This window comes from Convolutriloba macropyga, chromosome 12 (genome assembly GCF_964194025.1).
Source record: "Convolutriloba macropyga chromosome 12, txConMacr16.3, whole genome shotgun sequence".
NCBI lineage: Eukaryota > Metazoa > Xenacoelomorpha > Acoela > Convolutidae > Convolutriloba > Convolutriloba macropyga.
In genome coordinates this window covers 57,987,279-58,008,728 of record NC_134479.1, presented here as the reverse complement: position 1 = coordinate 58,008,728, position 21,450 = coordinate 57,987,279, and the positions used below count along the sequence as shown (strand labels likewise).

General features: G+C 36.3%; 1 protein-coding gene across 1 annotated transcript in view; it reads right to left on the bottom strand.

The window, feature by feature from the left end:
• LOC142350947 (calcium-binding protein 39-like) overlaps positions 1-21,450 on the bottom strand; it is a 613,053-nt gene that overhangs the window by 21,956 nt on the left and 569,647 nt on the right. The window contains exon 2 of the mRNA XM_075402974.1: positions 3,566-3,772. Within this exon, the coding sequence (XP_075259089.1) occupies positions 3,566-3,727 (162 nt within the window). The 5' untranslated portion in view covers positions 3,728-3,772. The remainder of the gene's footprint in view (positions 1-3,565; positions 3,773-21,450) is intronic.

The following is a 21,450-nucleotide window of genomic DNA, read 5'->3' as shown; positions in this document are numbered from 1 at the left end:
GTCCTTTACACCAGCTGAGGTTTGGAGGAGACTTCCACACAGGCAGAAGTGTCTTTCTGGACCTTTGAACAAAAGTTTGGCGCATTTTTCAATAGCTAGAACCATTTTGTTTTGGGTGACCCAGTCTTCCAGTGCGTCGAGGTTACTCTGTACTTGGTCTGCTGGTGTTCCAATGTGGAGTAATTTTAGGTCATCCGCGAACATAAAGGGTTCGCCAAATCTGAGGGCATCTGGCAGGTCGTTGATGTATATGCAAAATAAGATCGGCCCGAGCAGTGATCCCTGTGGGACCCCACTTGTCACTGGTAAAGGTTTCGATTTGATGTTGTCCACTCGGACAAATTGTTCTCGTCCGTTCAGATAGTCATATAAGACTTCAAGGAGACAACCTCCAATGCCAATTTGCCCTGCTTTTAATAGAAGTTCGTAGTGGAGTACACGATCAAATGCCTTCGCAAAATCAGTATAGAATACGACAATTTTACTCTGCACGTTTTTGTCCAGCGCTTCGTGTATTTTCTTCAAGAGTAGCAGCATGCTATGTTCGTGTACACTGATCTCTGTGGTACAAACCCGACCTCTAATCCGCATGGAACTTGCAGTCCAGAAGTGTTCCCAAATTAATTATAAACGGGCCAATCAAACGTTTTAAACTTTTTGGACAAAACCTGACAAGATCTGTAGTCAGACTTGGGGGTGTATATCTCCTCGGTTTAAGTTACAGCACGAGGATCCGTACATTAGAACTGGCAGAATCATCGATTTGTAAAGTCCCAGTTTGATGCGCATATTAACTTTAAAGGCTAGAATTCTCAGGGAATAGAAGACTCGGTTAGCTTTCTTCATTCTTTCCTCTAAGTGGATTTTCCAAGTCAAATCTGATTGTATCCGAATCCCTAAGTCCTTTACACCAGCTGAGGTTTGGAGGAGACTTCCACACAGGTAGAAGTGTCTTTCTGGACTTTTGAACAAAAGTTCGGCGCAATTTTCAATAGCTAGACCCATTTTGTTTTGGGTGACCCAGTCTTCCAGTGCGTCGAGGTTACTCTGTACTTGGTCTGCTGGTGTTCCAATGTGGAGTATTTTTAGGTCATCCGCGAACATAAAGGGTTCGCCAAATCTGAGGGCATCTGGCAGGTCGTTGATGTATATGCAAAATAAGATCGGCCCGAGCAGTGATCCCTGTGGGACCCCACTTGTCACTGGTAAAGGTTTCGATTTGATGTTGTCCACTCGGACAAATTGTTCTCGTCCGTTCAGATAGTCATATAAGACTTCAAGGAGACAACCTCCAATGCCAATTTGCCCTGCTTTTAATAGAAGTTCGTAGTGGAGTACACGATCAAATGCCTTCGCAAAATCAGTATAGAATACGACAATTTTACTCTGCACGTTTTTGTCCAGCGCTTCGTGTATTTTCTTCAAGAGTAGCAGCATGCTATGTTCGTGTACACTGATCTCTGTGGTACAAACCCGACCTCTAATCCGCATGGAACTTGCAGTCCAGAAGTGTTCCCAAATTAATTATAAACGGGCCAATCAAACGTTTTAAACTTTTTGGACAAAACCTGACAAGATCTGTAGTCAGACTTGGGGGTGTATATCTCCTCGGTTTAAGTTACAGCACGAGGATCCGTACATTAGAACTGGCAGAATCATCGATTTGTAAAGTCCCAGTTTGATGCGCATATTAACTTTAAAGGCTAGAATTCTCAGGGAATAGAAGACTCGGTTAGCTTTCTTCATTCTTTCCTCTAAGTGGATTTTCCAAGTCAAATCTGATTGTATCCGAATCCCTAAGTCCTTTACACCAGCTGAGGTTTGGAGGAGACTTCCACACAGGTAGAAGTGTCTTTCTGGACTTTTGAACAAAAGTTCGGCGCAATTTTCAATAGCTAGACCCATTTTGTTTTGGGTGACCCAGTCTTCCAGTGCGTCGAGGTTACTCTGTACTTGGTCTGCTGGTGTTCCAATGTGGAGTATTTTTAGGTCATCCGCGAACATAAAGGGTTCGCCAAATCTGAGGGCATCTGGCAGGTCGTTGATGTATATGCAAAATAAGATCGGCCCGAGCAGTGATCCCTGTGGGACCCCACTTGTCACTGGTAAAGGTTTCGATTTGATGTTGTCCACTCGGACAAATTTTTCTCGTCCGTTGAGATAGTCATATAAGACTTCAAGGAGACAACCTCCAATGCCAATTTGCCCTGTTTTTAATAGAAGTTCGTAGTGGGGTACACGATCAAATGCCTTCGCAAAATCAGTATAGAATACGACAACTTTACTCTGCACGTTTTTGTCCAGCGCTTCGTGTATTTTCTTCAAGAATACCAGCATGTTCGTGTACACTGATCTCTGTGGTACAAACCCGACCTCTAATCCGCATGGAACTTGTAGTCCAGAAGTGTTCCCAAATTAATTATAAACGGGCCAATAAAACGTTTTAAAATTTGGACAAAACCTAACAAGATCTGTTGTCAGACTTGGGGGTGTATATCTCCGATGATCTGTCATAAAAAACACGTGTTGATGCTAGGCTGAGGAAAACGAATGAGGTTTAGTACCTGCTGAGAAATATGCAGCCAAGCATTTAAAAAAATGACAAAACTGCGTCTCGCATTTTTACTCGCCGTCCTTCTCTATGGTTTTCCGAGAAAAGCGTTTTCTAAACGTGAAATTCTACTCATCAAAAATTCCAAAATAAGGTAGTGAAGTGGATTATAGGGAACAGAGACAAGCTGTAAAAACTAATAGCGACTACTAAAAATTCTCCAACTCCCAATGTTTATTCAAATAAATGACATTTTGATGCTCAAATTTAGCCCAAAGCAAAGAATGCAAACTTGTACTGCCTGTTATTCACGAATAGCATGGGCGACTGCCTATGGCTTTCAAGATGTCGAAGAAACGCACAGAAAAACTAGAACTGAATTCCTCAATAACTGTCGGGAATTCTAGCGTGGAACTAAAGTCAGTTGAAAAGTTGTCAGGCGAAATAACGGTCAAACAAAAAATTGATAGTACGACGAAAAATTGTACAGTTTTTGTTTGCTATCAATTAAATAATCACAGTTCATTGCACTCTACGTAGAAAGAATTTGAAATATAAAAAGCAGATTTAAAAAACTCGAGGATTATAATTGCTTGCCAGGCTCAATCCCCAACTTTTAAAGCAGGAAGCTTTTGCGCTGTAACGGAAAATTTTTCCCCTCGCCACCCCCAGAACGCTATTCGCCCCCAGTTACAGAGCACGTGCCATTATATAGTAATTCATTATGTGAAAATATGGCACGTGCGTCTGGGGTGTGCAAATAATCTGCACCCGCTAAGCTGGGTTGGGGGGGGGGGGGGGGGCACATCCGAAATGCCAGTATAGTTTCTCATTAGTGTTCTTATAAAATCCTATAATGTAACTGTACTTCTAATGTTGATCCCAAAAATCATAGTTTGTCTGAAAGATTTGATGTACATTTTTCCAGACTGGAGGCATAAAGACTGGATAAACGGCAAAACTGAACCACAAGGAGAATCCGAAAAATTCAATAGCAAAAATGCCGAAGATTACCTTCAAGTGAAGAAGCATCCGATGCGTGTTCTCGCATTCTCTCTCTTTATCTTTCTCTTTTACATCTGTTCTGCCTATTTTGTTGATACTCTCGATCAAGGTTTTTATCGTCTCCGATGGACTTTTGGTACTTGCGGCTCCACTTCGGCCGAAAATAGGCATCTTCGCAGCCTTTTATCACCTTGCGATAAACATCAACAAATCTATGGCGAAAAATCACACTACGGATTAGTAGTAGAAGTTTAGGCTTTGAATCAGTCTGATTCGGGTCTTGTGCCTCGTCACTTCACAGCTAAGTTGACTTTCTGGATTGGGTTGCAATGTCCGCAATTGCACGTGAAAGTCAACGAACATGAACTTACATCTGAGTAACTCTTGACAAAGTAATTCCAGAAGATCTTAGTTAATGAAAAAAAAAGGTAACTTGAAATTGAGTTAAATGAAAGGTAAATTGAGTTAATTGAGATTTGTTGACTTCGCTTGTTAATGTACATGTCTCTTTAGAAACTATGTGTAAAAGACGGCTGGATCTTGTCCAAAAGTTCGGATCAATTCTGTTCCCCCCTAGCTTAGTGGGCTTATATTTTTACGCCCCCAAGCGCACGTGCCATTTTGCTACATAGTAATGTGCTAAATAACAAAAAATTTGTAACTGGGGGGCGTAAAAAACAGAGGGGGGGGGCGAAACAGAGTAGATCCGAAAGTTCTTATCAGCCTTTTTCGTGCGCGTTGTTTTCCGGGGTCCCACCATTATAAAATGATAAAACAATGCCAGTCGCAAAGCTATCAAGAAACAGAATTTACAAACGTTTGTCGCGCTTGGACTAAAAAAAAACTCTGAACAAAGGTGAAAGATGAACCCCGGTAAAGGACTTCTGCACCTACAGCGAAATATCTTGGCTAAAAAAGAAATCCACAAAGCCGATAGTGACGACCAGTCTAATGAGCAATGTCAATCAATTGAAGTCTGAGAAGAGTGCGTACAAAGCTAACAAACTGCGAAGATGATCGTCACTAAGTTTTCCATTCAGGAAGGTAAACCGTTCTCAACTGCTTTTTTTCTTGAACAATCTAATGGATGAGTAGTGATCCCCTACTATTAGACATCACTGCGCCGTATATAATTATAAAGACAAGGCACAATAGCTCTTTTAGAGCTGCATCACGAGAATTAAATTTCTATATAAACTTAGACATCACTGCATTGTATATAATTTTAAAGACACGGCACTAAAAATCTTTTAGAGCTGTCATGAAATTAAATTTCTATACAAGTTAATTTGTTATGAATGTAGTCTTCCCTCCCGCACTAAGGCACTGCAAAAACTATCATTGTCAGTCGGGCGTTTGGAATCTGAGCACCCTCTGCGGCATACGATAGCGCTGCGCAGGAGAGCAAAACTTATTCTCGTGCGTATGTATGTTATAGCGTCCGAGTATGCTTCGCCTTTCTTTGCATCAATTTTGCTAGCTTTTGTTTTATAATGGGGCGTTGAGGACGGTGCTGCGCCTCCTTGCAATACATTACGAGCGGAGCGAAGACACTCTTTCTGACGTCATGTATTCGTCGCTCATACTTGAGGCACTTCAACGACTCATAATATTTGTACGCTTCTACAGTTTTTATACAATATTATACAGTTATACAATAGTATAATACAGTTTATACAATATTTAGCCTATTTACAACACATATTTACATCTGTTATCAATTTACTTAAAAACATTCCTATTCCGGATTTTTCGATTTTGTCCATGTTCTTGTATTTTTAGGGTTATTCCGAATTTGCCCTAACCATAAGTATCCCTCTTGTGGAGGTTTTGCAAATTTCGTTTTCTCATGCACAAAATTTTTTTTGCCCTATGCATTCACATTTAGTCAAAATTATGATTTGAACTAATATTTTAGCGTGTTTTAACTAATATTTTAACTAATATTAATTTCTAGTCTCGCGCTTTCACCAGTGCTAGTAGTTTTGTGAACAAAGAACTCGCCTTGAAGCAACTGAATAGTCGGCTCAACCTCGACATCATATCAAACGTCATGCATGATCTTAGCAAAGGTGTTCTAGCATTTCGTTGTGTATTATATGTGTATACCCACTCTTCGCACAGGGGAGAGCATGTGATAGGGTGATATTTTCAAAAAATGGACAATTGGATCTATTCTGTTTCGGACCCCAGTGTTTTTTATGACCCCCCAGTTACAAATTATATGTTGTTATATAGCACTTTAATATGTAAGAAACTAGCACGTGCACCTGGGGGTCATGAAAAATTATGCTCACTAAGCTGGGGGGCCGAAACAGAATAGATCCGGACAATTAATGGGAGTATTTTTGGCCTCAATGTTATAGCTAATGCAAAGAGCTCTCAAATTTTGGACTTTGTTGGTGTGAAACCTTAACGTTTAATCGGTAGAGCTGTGAGCAGGTTCGAAGCTGCTTTTTCTGAAGCCATTTCCATTAGGAGGCGTTGCCCGGTCTGAAGGCTTTCCATAAGATCAGTCTCACGCGAATGAATACTATTCAGGCATCTGGTTCGTTAGTTGTGCGCTATGCGTTCTTGGGTGGGATGACCAGTTGCTCGATCTTCATCTTCAAGTAGAGCGCAAGCGGTCAACGAAGCGCTGCACTCCTTTTCGCAATCTATTGGTTCATTGTTGTTTAGTCCACCCTGCAGGTTGGTAGCGAATACAACCGCCCCGCGGATTTTATCATCGGAGAGTCAAAAAACGACGGTAGGACGTGCATTTGCACGTTAGTTTCCGCGTCTGTGTAGTTATTCCGCATAGATAATCTGTGTAAATATTAAAAATTGTCCTAGACACAAAATTTAATTTTTGTTGCACTCCTTTTGTAAGACAAGCGTAGGCGTTTGAAGGTATGTTTTTGCTACTTCCCATTACTTTTTCAAAAAATTGCAATGCTTTCCAGCGGTGGTTACCCTAAAGATCTCAAATGGTTTCTCATTGCCCATTGCAGATCCTAGTACTCGGCAGCCGTCAATAATTTTAACTCCCGTCATCTCAAGCAGCCTGAGAGTTTTGATCTTTGAAGCCTCTTTCAATATTAGTTGACATTTCCTGACGTTCACGGTGTAGCCAAAATGGATAAAAAGTTCAGTGAGTTGTTTGAAGAACAAGAGTAAGTCCTCAAAACGAGCTAACGTCCTGCCTTCGTCCGCTTACCATTTATGTGATAGGTGCATAATCTGGACAAGCCTGAGCAAAGGAAAGGTGGCTATTCCATACTTAGCCAAAGCAATGGAGTTCCTTTGAGTTATGCCTTCTAGTGACTGCAGTGTTTTACCTTCGACGGATAAATTGGATGTGACTGAATATGAATATTGAACAACAAAACACAACGCGGGCAAAGTCTTTTCAACTGCCACTGTAGGTTGACGCAATTGAAGGCATTTTTCACGGCTATTATGGGAATTGCTTCATTTAAAGTTTTTAATTTTGCGATTGCTGATAGTGAAATGCGTGTTCAATCCCGCACTTTTTTCTAGGCATAGTTGTGTTGCGGGTTGTCGCCCAAGAAGGGTAAGAGGTTTTCAATACGCTTGATGATGCTTTTGCCTAATATGCGAAGAAGAACTTCCCATTCCTCAATAGGTCAAACAACGGGGTTTTGTTTAAGAAGATTATTATGCATGCTTTGTACGCTTTAAGATACTTTACAGATATTTTTCAGTTGCCAGACAAATAGAAATTTTGGCTACCATTTTTGCTATGTTAACCAATTCAATGTTGATTGCTATTGCTATGGCTTTATCAGGTTCCACCGTTTTTTTGAGAAGTTCATTTTTGGATGTCTTCATTTTGATAATGGTTTTGATAAAACGTCTCTGATAATGGGATCCCCCTTTTCTCCCAGATCACAGTTCTCGGAGAGTTCTTTGAGTTGACCGTAGAATTTCTCAATCGGTTCCCCTTTCTGCTGTTTTCGTGAAAGAAAGAGAAATCGGTCGAAATTTATCTTATGAATTGGAATAAAAGTTTTATTCAGAACATCCCAAAGATTTCTTGTTGAGATTCCGTCTAGGTTAAAAGTCGAGTTTTTAGAATTGAATACTCGTGGCCTTTCCCTTCTCAGACTCAAGTACATCAGTGAAGATGTTTTTCGATCACAAAGTTGCCACGTTTTATCTCCGCATAAGATGCCTACCGCCGCAATACGTTGACAATGATTTTTCCACGCCGTCTTTGCTTGTTCGTTACGAGTACGTCGATCTCCTTCGGATTGTGCTGTAGGGTTTTCGACTCCATCTTCATATGCCGGTTCGGGGGGCAGAATAACAAGCTCCGGAGGGTCGGCCAAAAGAAGGTCCACTACAATTCCTTCGCGAACAAGAACTGAGAGTTTGAGTTGCGTCCTCTAATATTCCCATCGAAGTGGGGGCTCTAGAGTTGCCTTTTCCCAAAAGGGTTGAATTCCAAGTGGAGATTTGCCGCTGTCCTTTAATGCTGACTGCACCATGTTATAGCTGAGTTTAGCAATTAGAATTGTAAGAGTGTTGCGAACACACTATCTTAGAATTATAAGGGAATTGCGGAGCGAATCCGTAATTAAACGAAATTGGTTAAATTTACTTAGTGGAATCACATTGCGAATTTAGACTAGAATTTGTCTCTGTTAAATGAAGAGCGTTTACAACGGCAACTTGAATTCAGATTGTTAATCGAGATTATGATTACTTATAATAAAATACGGTGAACAAAATATGAAATAGTTTAGTAGACTAGCGGGAACATATTTATACGTGAATAATAGAAAGTCATTATAACCTTAGTTATAATATGCATGATATGAAAAATAAAATAGAGGGTAGTTTATAATTTAGTACACATAGAGATTTAGGGATTTCGCTATATATATATATATATATATATATATATATATATATATATATATATATATATATATATATACATATATATATATATATATATATATATATATATATAAATGATGGCTATATATTATATATATATATATATATATATATATAGATATTGATATTCATATGTATCACAGCTTCTTTGACCTCTTATGGACAAATTTATTGGCGAGCCTTAAAACACATAAATAACAACGTTTTCAATCTTCGACTGAAGTTATTGGAACAGATGTTTTTGACAACAAAAATTGTACGTTGCAGATCTGCTGTTTTTTTCAGAGCGAAGAGATTGATTAACCTTTTTCTAAGTGGAATGATAGAGATCCTATCAGCTGGATGTAAACACCTAAACACAATATAACTTTACAACGTATTAAAATTTTTCATTTCGAAGAAAAAATGCCCCCACAAGCTGTTTGCGTTAAAGTCAAATTGACAACAGTTCTACACGCAAGTAGTTTTCTTTCGTGAATATTGTCTTGTACCAAATGAAATGATGGCTAAACTTCGAAGTCATTGCAACTTCATGCATTACCTTCGCACAACTTTCCCTTATTTTGGCTTCCACCCGTCTCGCTCATCATACACAATTCCTAGTAGTCATACTAGGTCATATATAATTCCTATTATTCATACAAGGTCATATATGATTTGTATGATTTCTTAGTAGTCATAAAAGGATCATATATGATTTCGTAGAAATCATACAGGGATCATACAAAAAAATTCAAAGCCTAAAAACTGTATATCTTTCATTTTCTTTTGATGTTGAAAAAATTTCCTGGAAATCATACAAGGTCATATATGATACATAAAACATTGATTGGTTCCACAAATTCCCGTATAATGTAGTCAGGGGAGATAATAAATTATTACATCGCATTTGCAGTCCACATTTGATTATTTATGTGGGCAAAAATAATAACTTTCCAATTTAAATATATTCCGAAAATGAAATTTAGATTATATTCAAATTTTTTTCCAATTTTTTTTATAAACAAGCATTTATAGGTATAAACTGGCTTCAGAGAATAACAGAACATTATTTATGTATTTGAACCTACTTTTTAATTGCGTGCCCAACTTTGCAAATGATATTGTACGTTTGGGTCTTTTGGCGGATCACAAAGTGATGCCGGGGAATCACATAAGTGAGTCCTTGCCGAATGAAAATTTTAAAAGACATAAATGGTTAAAAATGCATGAAAAACAAATGTATGATTCTTGGTAGTCATACAAGGATCATATATGATTTCTTTGTAGTCATACAAGGTTCATATATGATTTCCTAGTAGTCATATATGATTTCTTAGTAGTCATACAAGGATCGTACTAGGAAATACGTTATGCTTTGTATGATACCATATATGATCCTTTTATGACTACTAAAGGGTGGTGACCCGGGCAAAACGATTGCCACCAAAATACGCAACCTGTTTTTACTGCGTTAAACAGCACAAGAAATCTCTAAGGCCAATGGGTCTAACTACTGTAGCAGTAGAAATGCTGAATGTACACCTTCAACCAATCAGAGACTGAGAAGACACTATTCTCTTTTATATAGAGAGAACTGAACTAACTGCAGTCAGTCTATTTAATTAGATACGCCATGTGTATACCATTGACTCCGGTGCTATACCTCTTAACTACCGTAACAATAGATTATTACTCTCTGTGTTTTACCGAGTCGGTTAGTCTCAGAGATATAGTTAAGTCTACTTCGCGCGCAGAAATAAGTGGCCCTAGCTCTATATACTTTAAGGCTGTAAAAGGAGCCCACATCGGGTCTGCCTTACTACAAAGTTTTTGATGACTGATATTGGAAGAATTGATCTGTGTGCTGGCAAACGTTCATAAACAACTTATTCGGTGGCTAACCTGAAGTCACTTTTGGATAAAAATTTTTGCAATATTGGCTGAGTTCTCTTTGAGGCTTGTCCAAATTCAGCCTCTTTTGTTGGTATCTTAAACTGACAGACTCTGGTTTCGATGGGATTTTCTGCCGTTTTTTATTAGTGCGTGTATAAATTTCAACGGCAAGGCAACCATGAGAAAAACCTAAAATAAATTACGAGGATAAAATTAATTTTATTTAAGTTACAGCATTGATGACCTTTTGTTTGAGTACCATTTCTATTGTCAAAAAAAAAAGAACACAATTCAGCTTAGCGACGTCTTCATTCAAGTGTTGTTGGAAATTATCACCGAGGTTACCTCGAAAACAGCTTTATATGCCGCAATATTGATGCCTCGAGAGAAAACTTCAAGAAAAAGAGTAGATGAGGCCTCTATTAAGACAATTTACTAAAGAGACTTTATCTGTTTTGTGCCCCGTTCTACAAATCACGTCCCATTAGCTTTTTCTGCTAATGAAAAGCAGCACTCCACGAAAAAGTTTTCCAAGAGACAACTTCAGAAATGGTGGACAAGTTTTTTGTTGAGAAAACGAGAGAAATATTCGGAGAATTTGATAGCGTGTTTTTAAATTCTGCAGTTGTTTCTAGTATTAAAAAAACTTAGAACTGTCAGTTTTGCTCTTTTTGTATTCCCTCTTGTTTTTTGAGGTACTCTTAGATGACAATCATTTTTTCCAATATTCTTGTCGAAAAATCTTAATGGCCAGACTTTCCAGATATCGTATATTTCACCAAATTTCCTCAAGTTCTCTAAATTTTGTTGTGGAGTGAGGTGACTTTCAAAAGCAGTTCTTCAAAAACACCAGAAACAGTGCAATTGTTATAGTTCTTATATCTTCCGAAAAGTGTTCTGTTTTTTTTTCAGGTTAGATATCTATTATGATTCCAGTTATTGACATCAGGTTTTTTTTTACTATCGGCAGTTTTGTGAAATCAGATTTTCGCTTTTCTCGCATTCAACTCTTTTTGTTCAAATAATTGAATTTAATGTTGCAGGTTGGATAAAGTTTATTTACAGAATTAGAAAGTTTTGCAATTTCTTTTCTCAAAAAGATTTAGAAAAGTTACATCAAGAGGTTTGCTAGAACTGTAGGAGAAGACCCGATTATAAAGACCATCTTTAACAGTTCAATACTCTCGAAACACACATTTATCAGAGCTAGATTGTAAAGTGATCTCATGTATATCTCAATATTTCTGGAACATTTTATATTGAATAGAGTTCTCTCAAATGGAATACAGTTCTCCCTCACATTAAAGACACTTTTGCATTAAAAAATTCTCCAATTCATTCCAATTTATCTGTAAAAAAATCAACTTTGTCCAGACCTCGGCATATGAAAGACAATGCTGGCCCAAAGATGTGCACGATTAGACCCTGCTGGACCCAAAAAGAGCTATGAAAAGAACCTCTCTAGATTTATTAAAAACCCTGGAATTTTGCTCAACCCCAAGTTTGCCACTGAAAGTTTGAGGTGTAAAAATTACGTCGAGCAAAATTCGAATCATAAGTCAAGATAAAGTCTTTTGATGGGTCTTTTTTGACCAGGTCCAATCTATTGTCAAATCATGGGTCGAGCAAATGCTTTTTCATGAGTCATTATTTTTGCTTCAAAAAATTTATGTGCTCTTTTTTTTTGCTCACTATTGCTTATAATGTTGTTGGCATGTGTGCTCCTTCATTTTTTTGTTGATTCTGAAGAACCACCAATCTGTCAGAAACCTGCATTTTTATTCAAAAAAATGATAGTCCATGACTTTGGAAGGGAAAACAAGAGAATAAAGCCCATTGTCATTATGGCTAATTAGAAGCATGTCATTCCAAGTAAACTACCTAGTATCATTCAATCAAGTATTAGTGCAGCATCGAACGAAAAAAGAAAATATTTTTTTTCCAAATTTGCAGAAAACAAATTTCTGAAAAGACTTTCATTCGAATCATGAATCAACCATTCGCGACCCAAAAAGCCTATGAAAATACTATACTTGACCCAAAGGCCCTTTGAAAAGACTTTTTGTTGGACTTTAACTAAGAACCTCGACTGTGCAGTTCTGTTCAATATTGAGCCCCCCGCCCTGACTAGACCACTTTGGTCTTTTCATAGGTCTTGGTCTGGACTAGGATGATCTCCCTATGCTTTTTATCAACATTTTTTGTTATCTGAACGATGATGAGTCAAAATTTTGAGACCACTATATTCTGGACAAAGCCCTGGAATTCATCTGGGCAATGGTGTAATACTTGTCTCATCAGAGGTCATTTTGGTCTGTGACTGTCTGATCAGACACAATTTCGGTCTGGAACTCAACCTGGCTCATTATGATAGCTATGAGCATGATACTGCGAATAGACAACATTTTGCAATAACTTTCTGTTCAAGTTCAGCGTTTCAACTAGAGCTGGTATGAAATTTGAGTTGTGTAATCCACAGTCGACAACGAATGGTTATCTTGCAAGTTTCTTGCAAGACAAAGGGTTATCTTGCAAGATCTTGCAAGATTCTGGCAAAATCTTGCAAGACGATACATCGTCTTGCAAGATTTTCTTCCAAAATTTTGCAAGATCTTGCAAGATAACCCTTTGTCTTGCAAGAAACTTGCAAGATAACCATTCATCTTGCAAATAGGCAAATAAATGGAACATGATCGAACAAGATCAAAATGAGAAGCGAACATTGCTTCCCATCAATTTTTTTTACATTGTAATACATAATTACAACCAAAATAGCATCAAGATTGTTTTCTTCCGCTCAAACTAAAAATTGAATCAATTTAAAAAAAGAAAGTGAATTGTTTTCCACAGTAGCAAAACAAGAAATTTGAAGCACGAATTAATGTAAATAAATGAGAGTAACCAGTATTAATACCAACGGCTGTAATAAAATATAAATATCTGGTATAAATTTTGTTTCAAATGATCTCTGAAAACTCATTCCACTATATTTTGGTAATAGTTTGCGCTAAATGAAAGATAATGCGTCTAAAACAGCCAATGATAGCAGCGCTCGATCGGAACGAACTTGCAAGATCTTGCAAGATAAACATTTTCTTGCAAGATCGTGCAAGATAACCATTTTTTGCAAGAATCTTGGAAGATCTTGCAAGATAACCATCTGGTCTTGACTAGGGATATTTCACTTGTCATCTGATGTACAAATGTGAATAAAGATGATTAAATAGTAGTCTATCTCTATCAAATTATATTGCTCACATTATACACAGCTGAAGATTGTTTGTTTGCCTTAATTTTCTTTGTGAGAACCAATGACTACAAGTTAAAAATCAAGTGATTGAGAGCTACTTTGAAAACAAGATTATTTATTTGTTTTCTTCAAAAATTGGAGAACTTTGTTTTCGAGTTTTGTACAGATTTGGGATTTTCGAATACCAATGAGGATCAAAAATTGAAAATAGTTTTACGTTGAGAACATGAGATAATTTTCAAGCTCTGAATGGTGCCAGTGGTAACAGAAAAGAATGGCACCATCTGAAAACACTGCTCTGAAAACAAAAAAAAGACAGAGAAAGATTTTACTTGATAATATAGTGTCAAAATTTTTCTGAAGAATCAGCTCTTAATTCTAACTAGTGTCCGAATTAATAACATTCTTGCTGACTGTGGATGCAATTTTAACGGAAGTTAAAAAGTTAGTTAAAAAAGCATCTGAATCGAAAAAAAACAATTATCAGAATGGGATAATAGTATGCAAAAGGGTCCGATTACCAAGTTCTTGATCGGACTTTATAGCAATTTTTTTTTCTATTGCCTATGGATGCACCTATCTTTGCCAGGTTCATCAGCTTTTGTTTTAATGTTTTTGATCAAAAGGATTCATAAAGTGCCCCTACTTATCGCTAAGAAAAATTCTTTACTGAATCAGAAAAATTTCATTCTGCAATGAGACCCATGGGAACAACAACTAATTGAAAATTAAATCAGAGATCAAGGGCTGGGCCAAAACCACAAAACCAGCTGTTTGTTCCAATCGTTAGTTTTTATGTAAAAGTCAATTAAAAATTTGAGTTTGTCAAATAATTTCAGATGATTTAAATCAATTTCTAGTTGCAGGCTCTCAGGTACCCTTTTTCATATTTTCCCCACATCTAAGATTGTTCTTTTTGTGAGAAGCTTTGCTTTTTTGGTGACTATGGCCACTTTTCGGGTCGGAAGCTGTGGCAGTTTATGATCAATCTGGAGTTATGGTGAGGTGAGAGCGCAACCTCACTTAGATTTATGATACTGCCCGGTACAGCGGGATTTACATATCATTTATTCACACGCAATTGACTTCAAAGAAAAAATTAAAAAAGGCTTATTGACGTTGCTAGATTCTAGGGTAGTATAGAGTGACAGCAACCTTGAAAAAAGTAAAATACTTTGAAGTTTAATTTTTCTAACGTACTTTCTATAAATGTCCACCGCCTGTATAAACTTTGCTTTAGTAGTTATATGCATGTTATTTCAGTTGATATCGGCAAAGTATGAATTTTCAATAGTCATAATATTCCTAATTCAAATGACATCAATAAGCTGCAATTATTAAATCTCTTGAACCGCTTATTTTAATAATAATAATTTTAGTTCCTGTGTAATCGCAGCGGAACAACATTAGGCGACTTCGGCCTGTTCTCAGCTGCTCCTTTTCTTATTACTCCCCACATTTCAGACTGTTCTTTTTATGAACAGTATTGCTCTTTTTTGGTGACTATAGCCACTTTTTTTGCGTCTGAAACTTTCATCATCATTGCAGTCAACATTGGTCAGGCTATGGCTAGCCTGAAGCTATGGTTAAGTAAGAGCTCATCCTCACACAGACAGCTTCAAGGATATATTCAATAAGTTTAATGTCTTGCGCGACTTGCCACTAAAATTTACACCCCAATCCATAAAAAAAAATCCTTAGTTGGAAAAAACATTTGTGCTAAACCTACACAGTAGCGCTTCCCCTTAAAGTCAATGAAAAGTATTTTGTCAACATAAGAATTTCTGTAGGAATTTTTGATGAAGCATTGTTTTCTCATGAGTCAAAATAGCAAGGTAATTGTCCGTTCAGCAAAAATCTTTTTCGCTGCTTTGCATATTGAAGCAGCAACCGAGCAACACTAAAACGCATTGCACCATATAGACTAAATTTGCCAAAAAAACTGCCAAATTTCGCCAAAAACACTATCGAATGATTGTAATTCTTAAGAAAATGCACTTATCGCAGCTGGATGATATTGTCACATTACTGAGTTGACTGAAAATGTTTAGTTTAATGGCAATGGTCCTTCTCTTCTTTTTTGAAGTTTTAAAAATGGGGCGCTCTTCAGTTGTTTTCTCTTTCAAGTTACGAGTTATCATTTCATAAAGAGTCAATGTATGTTTTCATAGATTATTGGGTCTTCGGAAATGCTTTTTATGAAGGAGCAAGCATTCTGACCACCTTATAAGAAATAGTGAGCAATAAAATTGGACGTACGAGGCAAAACGCCAACTCGAGAAAAGACTTTTGAATGAGTCATGATTTGAAAACATATCGATCTCGTTTTTCTTAATGACTTTTTTGAGTCAAGTGAAAGTCGAGCAGCAAAGTTGAGTTAGGCTACAGTCCAGTGTATTCTTTTGAGTCCAGTAGAAAGTGAGCATGGTAAATGGAGTCAAGGTAAGTTTAAGCGTGGTTAATTTGGGTCCAAAAAAATTGAGCATGGCCATTTGTGTCGAACTCAAGTCCAGCACAAGTCCGCTAATGTCGAGCTAAAATCATATTTGGTATTTGGGTTCAGTTAGGTTCTTTTCACAGCATTTTTGTTCCCGAGCTCATGGCCAGATCATAACTCGAGATCTCCACCTGGATGACGCAATTGCTACTTTTGATTTCTCAGATTTCAAGGCATATTCATGTCTTGTGTGACCAAACTCATTATGTCTAACAGACATTTCTTTTAAAAAAGCAAACAATCGATATTGCATGCATAAATTGCCGGCCAAAATGAACAAAAAAACAAATAAGACCGACAAAATCAATAACACGCGATAATTGTTTTTATAAGTTACCGACAATACCAAAAAAAACGACTATAACATAAAGTTACTATAAAAAAAACTGACGCAAGCAAAAACAAAATCGATAAAAAATGACGATTCTTACGTTATTTTAGCGCATTTTATCAACATGAGTTGGGATGTCGACATCTGGTGAACATATTGGATTAAAGATGATCAAAAGGTCGTCCGATCTCTATCAAGTATATTCCTCTCACTATATGCCGCTGAAGGTTGTTGTCTTTTTCTTTAATAGTAAGTGCTTTTTTGTTATCAAATTCCGCTCTCCAAAAAGTGAAATGCTTTCTCTTCTATCATCTGTTCAGTGAGAACTGCTTTAGTTAAGCAGAGTTGATTTAGTCTACAAGGAATAGACAATGGGTCTCAGTGGCATCACTCAACTTTGATTGGTTGAAACTTCAATTGGCGTTTTACTCAGTCCCCAATTATTCTATTTGAAAAATACCAGAGAAATAAAAAAAGCATTGCGGACTAAAATTAGAAGAATACGTGTCTATATGGAGCCGAATTTCAAGACCTGTGTTTCAGAAAGTTCAAAATCAATTGACTGAGAGCTAATTTTAAAACATAAATATAAATTTTTTTCTGCGAAAATTGGGGAAATTTGATTTTGAATTTTGTTCCATTTCAAGAATTTAGATAAAATTTCAAAATGTAAGGATCGCATTTCTCGTTTAGTTCATTTTTGAATGCAACGGCGAAGAAGCGTTCAAAGCCGCCATTTAAGGGCATACCCCCCGTATTTACCGGTACTTTTGAAAATACAGGGGGGTGGTTTATATTGGTTTTATTACTATGGTATTAAAGTTAATTAATTTTAACTCAATAAATGCTATTTTCATGCTCAAAAGTGGTGTCTCCCAAAAATTCAATTTTTTTTTTCGAAATTTTCAAATTTCTGATTTTTCTTTGAACAGTATGAAAAAGGAAAATCATACTAAACAGACAAAACTGCAAGGTATCTTTACCCTTAGGTTACTATGATTCAGTACTTACTTAAGAACCTACTATGGGAATCTAATGAATCAGTACTGAAAGTCTATGACACTTGGGTCCGGGTCTGAATCAGCGCTGAAAGTTGAATTTACTCTAAGAAGGTTCTGAGACAGTTTTCAAACTCTCAATTTTATATGAGGCAACGCCGCTCAGAAAATATAAATTCCGCAAAGACGTTTTTAAAGAAGGTATTTTGTATGATGAACTCTGGATTATGGACGCAAATTATTTAAATTCAAAAAGTTTTCTCGAGAAAAAGTCAGTTAAATCTGTTGATCTCGAAGAATTGATTATCGGAACGGGAAACGAGGTTACAAATGTTACCAATTATTAATATACTGAAGTTTGTCTGAGTAGTTATATAACAATTTTGTTCTACTGCCTAATGATATGCATATATTTGGCAGGTCCATCGGGATTGCTTTGAGTACTTTTACTCAGTAACTACCTTTTTATATATTGGAACAATAGCCATATGAAATCTAACACAGAAATTAAGGGATGGCGTCAAAACTAGGTCTTTGACTTGATTTGAAGTTTTGTCTTGGTTTGAATGATTTAAGACTAATAATAATTGTAAATAGGGAGCAGATAAGCATTATGCCAAAGGGGCATATCTTCAGCTTTCTTTCTCATTCTTCCCCGCAATTCACACTTTTTCATTCAGTTTAGTCTAACACAATTGGCGAGGCAGCTCCTCAAAAGGCAACTTATCAAAATTTTCATGGAAACAGATAGAAAATTATAAGCTTTTTAAAGGCGGGGGATTTTTGTAGCCCTCATTTTAATTCGAATCATCAAATTCAATAGTCAAAATCGCAAGAAAAGTTGAACAAACAATTTTTGCGACTCAGCAAAAACAAAAACAAATGAGATGAAAAAAACAAATCGAAAATAAATGAAAATGTTAAAAGTTCCAACTATTGCCTCAAACCTTGCCTTTCTCATTTTCAAATAAAAAATTCTGTATTGATTTCAAAACAAAATTAAATGGCATGACTTATCTGGCGGAAAATAATTTTAAGATTGACTTTTGTCTTTTCATCTAAAAAAAACTGTGGAAAGATGCGCTGCTTAAATTGTTCAAAACTGGGTCGAAGTTCCTCGCGTTTTTCCACAAAAGTCAACATTTTGAACATGTTTTTGTAATTTTAAACAATTTTGTCGTGCACATTGTTTGACTTTCCTTTTACAATTTCTTCAATTTCCGCACTTCTCTAACGTAACTCCTACACTCTTTATCAAATTTCTTACATTTTTTTCAAATGGAGCTGGAAACTCTAATCGACTCTAATTGAGCTGGAAATAAATTTCACTGACTGACAACTTTGAAGAAAAACTGACAAAGCTGCGTTTTTCTGCGTTTTTAAATAGTTTTTCAAACACAAGAACGGTCAATTTTAGACGGGTACAATAAAAAAGGATCAATTAATTCAATCATTTAATGAATACAACAAAAATCTGAAGGTAAATATCATCTTTTTATAATTTCAGACCTCTACCTCATTTGCTCTGGTCACAATTTGCCCCGATATTCTCCAATTCCCCCACTGTATTCAACAGCTTTTCAACTTGCCGGAAAAGGAGATGAGAACGCAAGGAACTGTCTATGTCACAGGTTAGAATCACTCCTGAATTCCCCAGTCGAATTATAATGTAAAATTTATAAACATTTGCAAACATTTGCATAATTTGCATTAATTTATAAATATTTACAAAATGATACAATAATTTGTAACTTGTTTGCAAGTGCAACATAATTACATGTTTGGGATCTTGAGAAAAAAGTTTTCGAACCTTTACGGCGGCTAGAAATATTTTCGAGACCCTCCTCTGCTATATTTTAGTGCGGATGGAACCTATATAAAAACCCTGCTTGCCCCTGCCCCATTTTAATTATCGGCTTTTGTTTTACCTGCGGTATTTGGCTAATTTCTTGACCCATTTTCTATTTCTTTTTTTGAAAACAAAAAAAACTTTTTACCTTTGTTGAAAGGAGGATCTACGAATCTTGGCATAGGAAAAAATAAAGTGATGGCAATCAAAATCTGAGAAGCAATAGTTATGAAAAAAACTGTAATTTTTAGGGACTAAATTAAAAGAAGCAAATATAACAAATTTGGAACAATTTGATTGTTTCAGACAAAAAAACGTCACTTTTTTCCACTTGTAAGCATTTAATTGAACCTCAATCTGCTATTCTGTCCCAGTTTTATGGAGAAAATGACATTTAGTTCCGCAGCGACAAAATGCGGCAATTTTAATCTGAAGTAAATAGAAGTTTGTTGACCTGACCACTCTAGATCAGCAATGTATTCTTCAATTTCATAATTCAATACACAAAATTTTACGCGAAGTTTTTTTTGATGAGCAAAATTTCGATCATACGTCAAACTGTATACAGGACACTGAGATGAATTGTGAAAATTTGCTTTCTGGCAACCATTGTTTTATCTGGCTGTCTGGAAGACTATATTAAAATACCTATTTTAGCTTTCCTTATAATTCCGAATGGCTTTGGAACCGTGCCAAAAGTCCTACAAGGCGGGTTGTACAACTTTTCAATCACTAGCCATACCTGAAAGTGTTGGTCAATTTCTCATTAGATGCTCGCAATATTTTGAGGATCAAAATTTGTTTCGAGAGTGTGAATATGCTAATGAAACTTGCATTCAACTAATTGACAACAGCTCGCAATTCAAGATGTCTCCACAATAATTATTAGAAAGGCAGTTAAACTACTTATTTTCGAATCCATGTCTCACTGATAAGCAACAACTGATGTTTTAGCTGACATTGAACAATGGGCTAAAAGATCCATGTTATTTTTTTTCTAGACAAAATTACCAAACTTTTTTTAACAAAAGCGTGCTGTACCACTGAGCAGGCGACTCTTCAATTTTTGTTTGGTCTATCGGATTGTTTTACTTCAAACTAAGAATTCAATAAAATTTGGGTCATGAAAAAAATAATTGCAACCAAAACTGAGAAAGCGAGCTATCCCTAATATCAACGCTATTGCGAATAACAAGTGCATAGAGCTTCAACTCAATATTTTAGTTAAGGCAGTGATTTTAAATCAACGTTAAAACTTTTTTAATTCAGCTCCACGTAAACAGTTAGATAAAACAGGTCTTGAAAATTCTTTAATCAGAAATTTTCTGGTAAAATTTTAGGCTTGAACCATATCAGAGGGAAAAAAGTCAAAGTGAAATCTTGATTGGAGGAAAAAAAAACTGACAAAAGTAGCGCAATTTTACGGTGCCTTGTGTTGGGCTGACAATACGAAAAAAATGCTTCGGAAATATCAAACTGTTTGCAAGACGAAAAACGCAACATCTCTAACGTTGAAACAAATAACTTGAACATTTTTCTGTTGAAAAAAGGCGACAATTTTTTGCAGATATTGTAAAGATTTCATTAGCTTAAAATATTTGATTACTTATGCTTTGAAACATGAGTTCCTTTTTCCTTTTAAAAAAGCAAAATCGAGTGCTTTGCACAAGAACAGCAGTCAAAGCAAACCTGCAAAACTACAGATGGATCAGTCTGTTAATATAATTTCTCTAAAGTCGTTGATCAATGAAAAGAATCATGAGTTTTGTTAGCAAACACGGATTATTAACCATCAAACAATTTTTGTATTTCAGCCAAAACAATCTTGAATTAATTAATTCACTTTTTTCATCTGTGAGGTACTATAACAGAAATTATCATGCGTGTACATTTTCATTGGTTTTAAGAAAGCTTTTGAAAAACTTAATGATTTTATTCTGACGTCAAACCTAGAAATATACATTTTCAGGAGACAAACACTCACAATAAAAAATAATTTTAACTCAGACCTCACAAAACGTTTAAATGAAAAGTAAGACCTCAAATTCCGTTGAAATAGATTACAGTGTACACAAGGATTCATCATAGGTCCAACTCTCTTCACATACACACTAATGATATACCTCAGTGCTGCTGGAACGCAGAAGTAAATTTGTGTGCTGATACTATTACAGTATTTTCGTGCT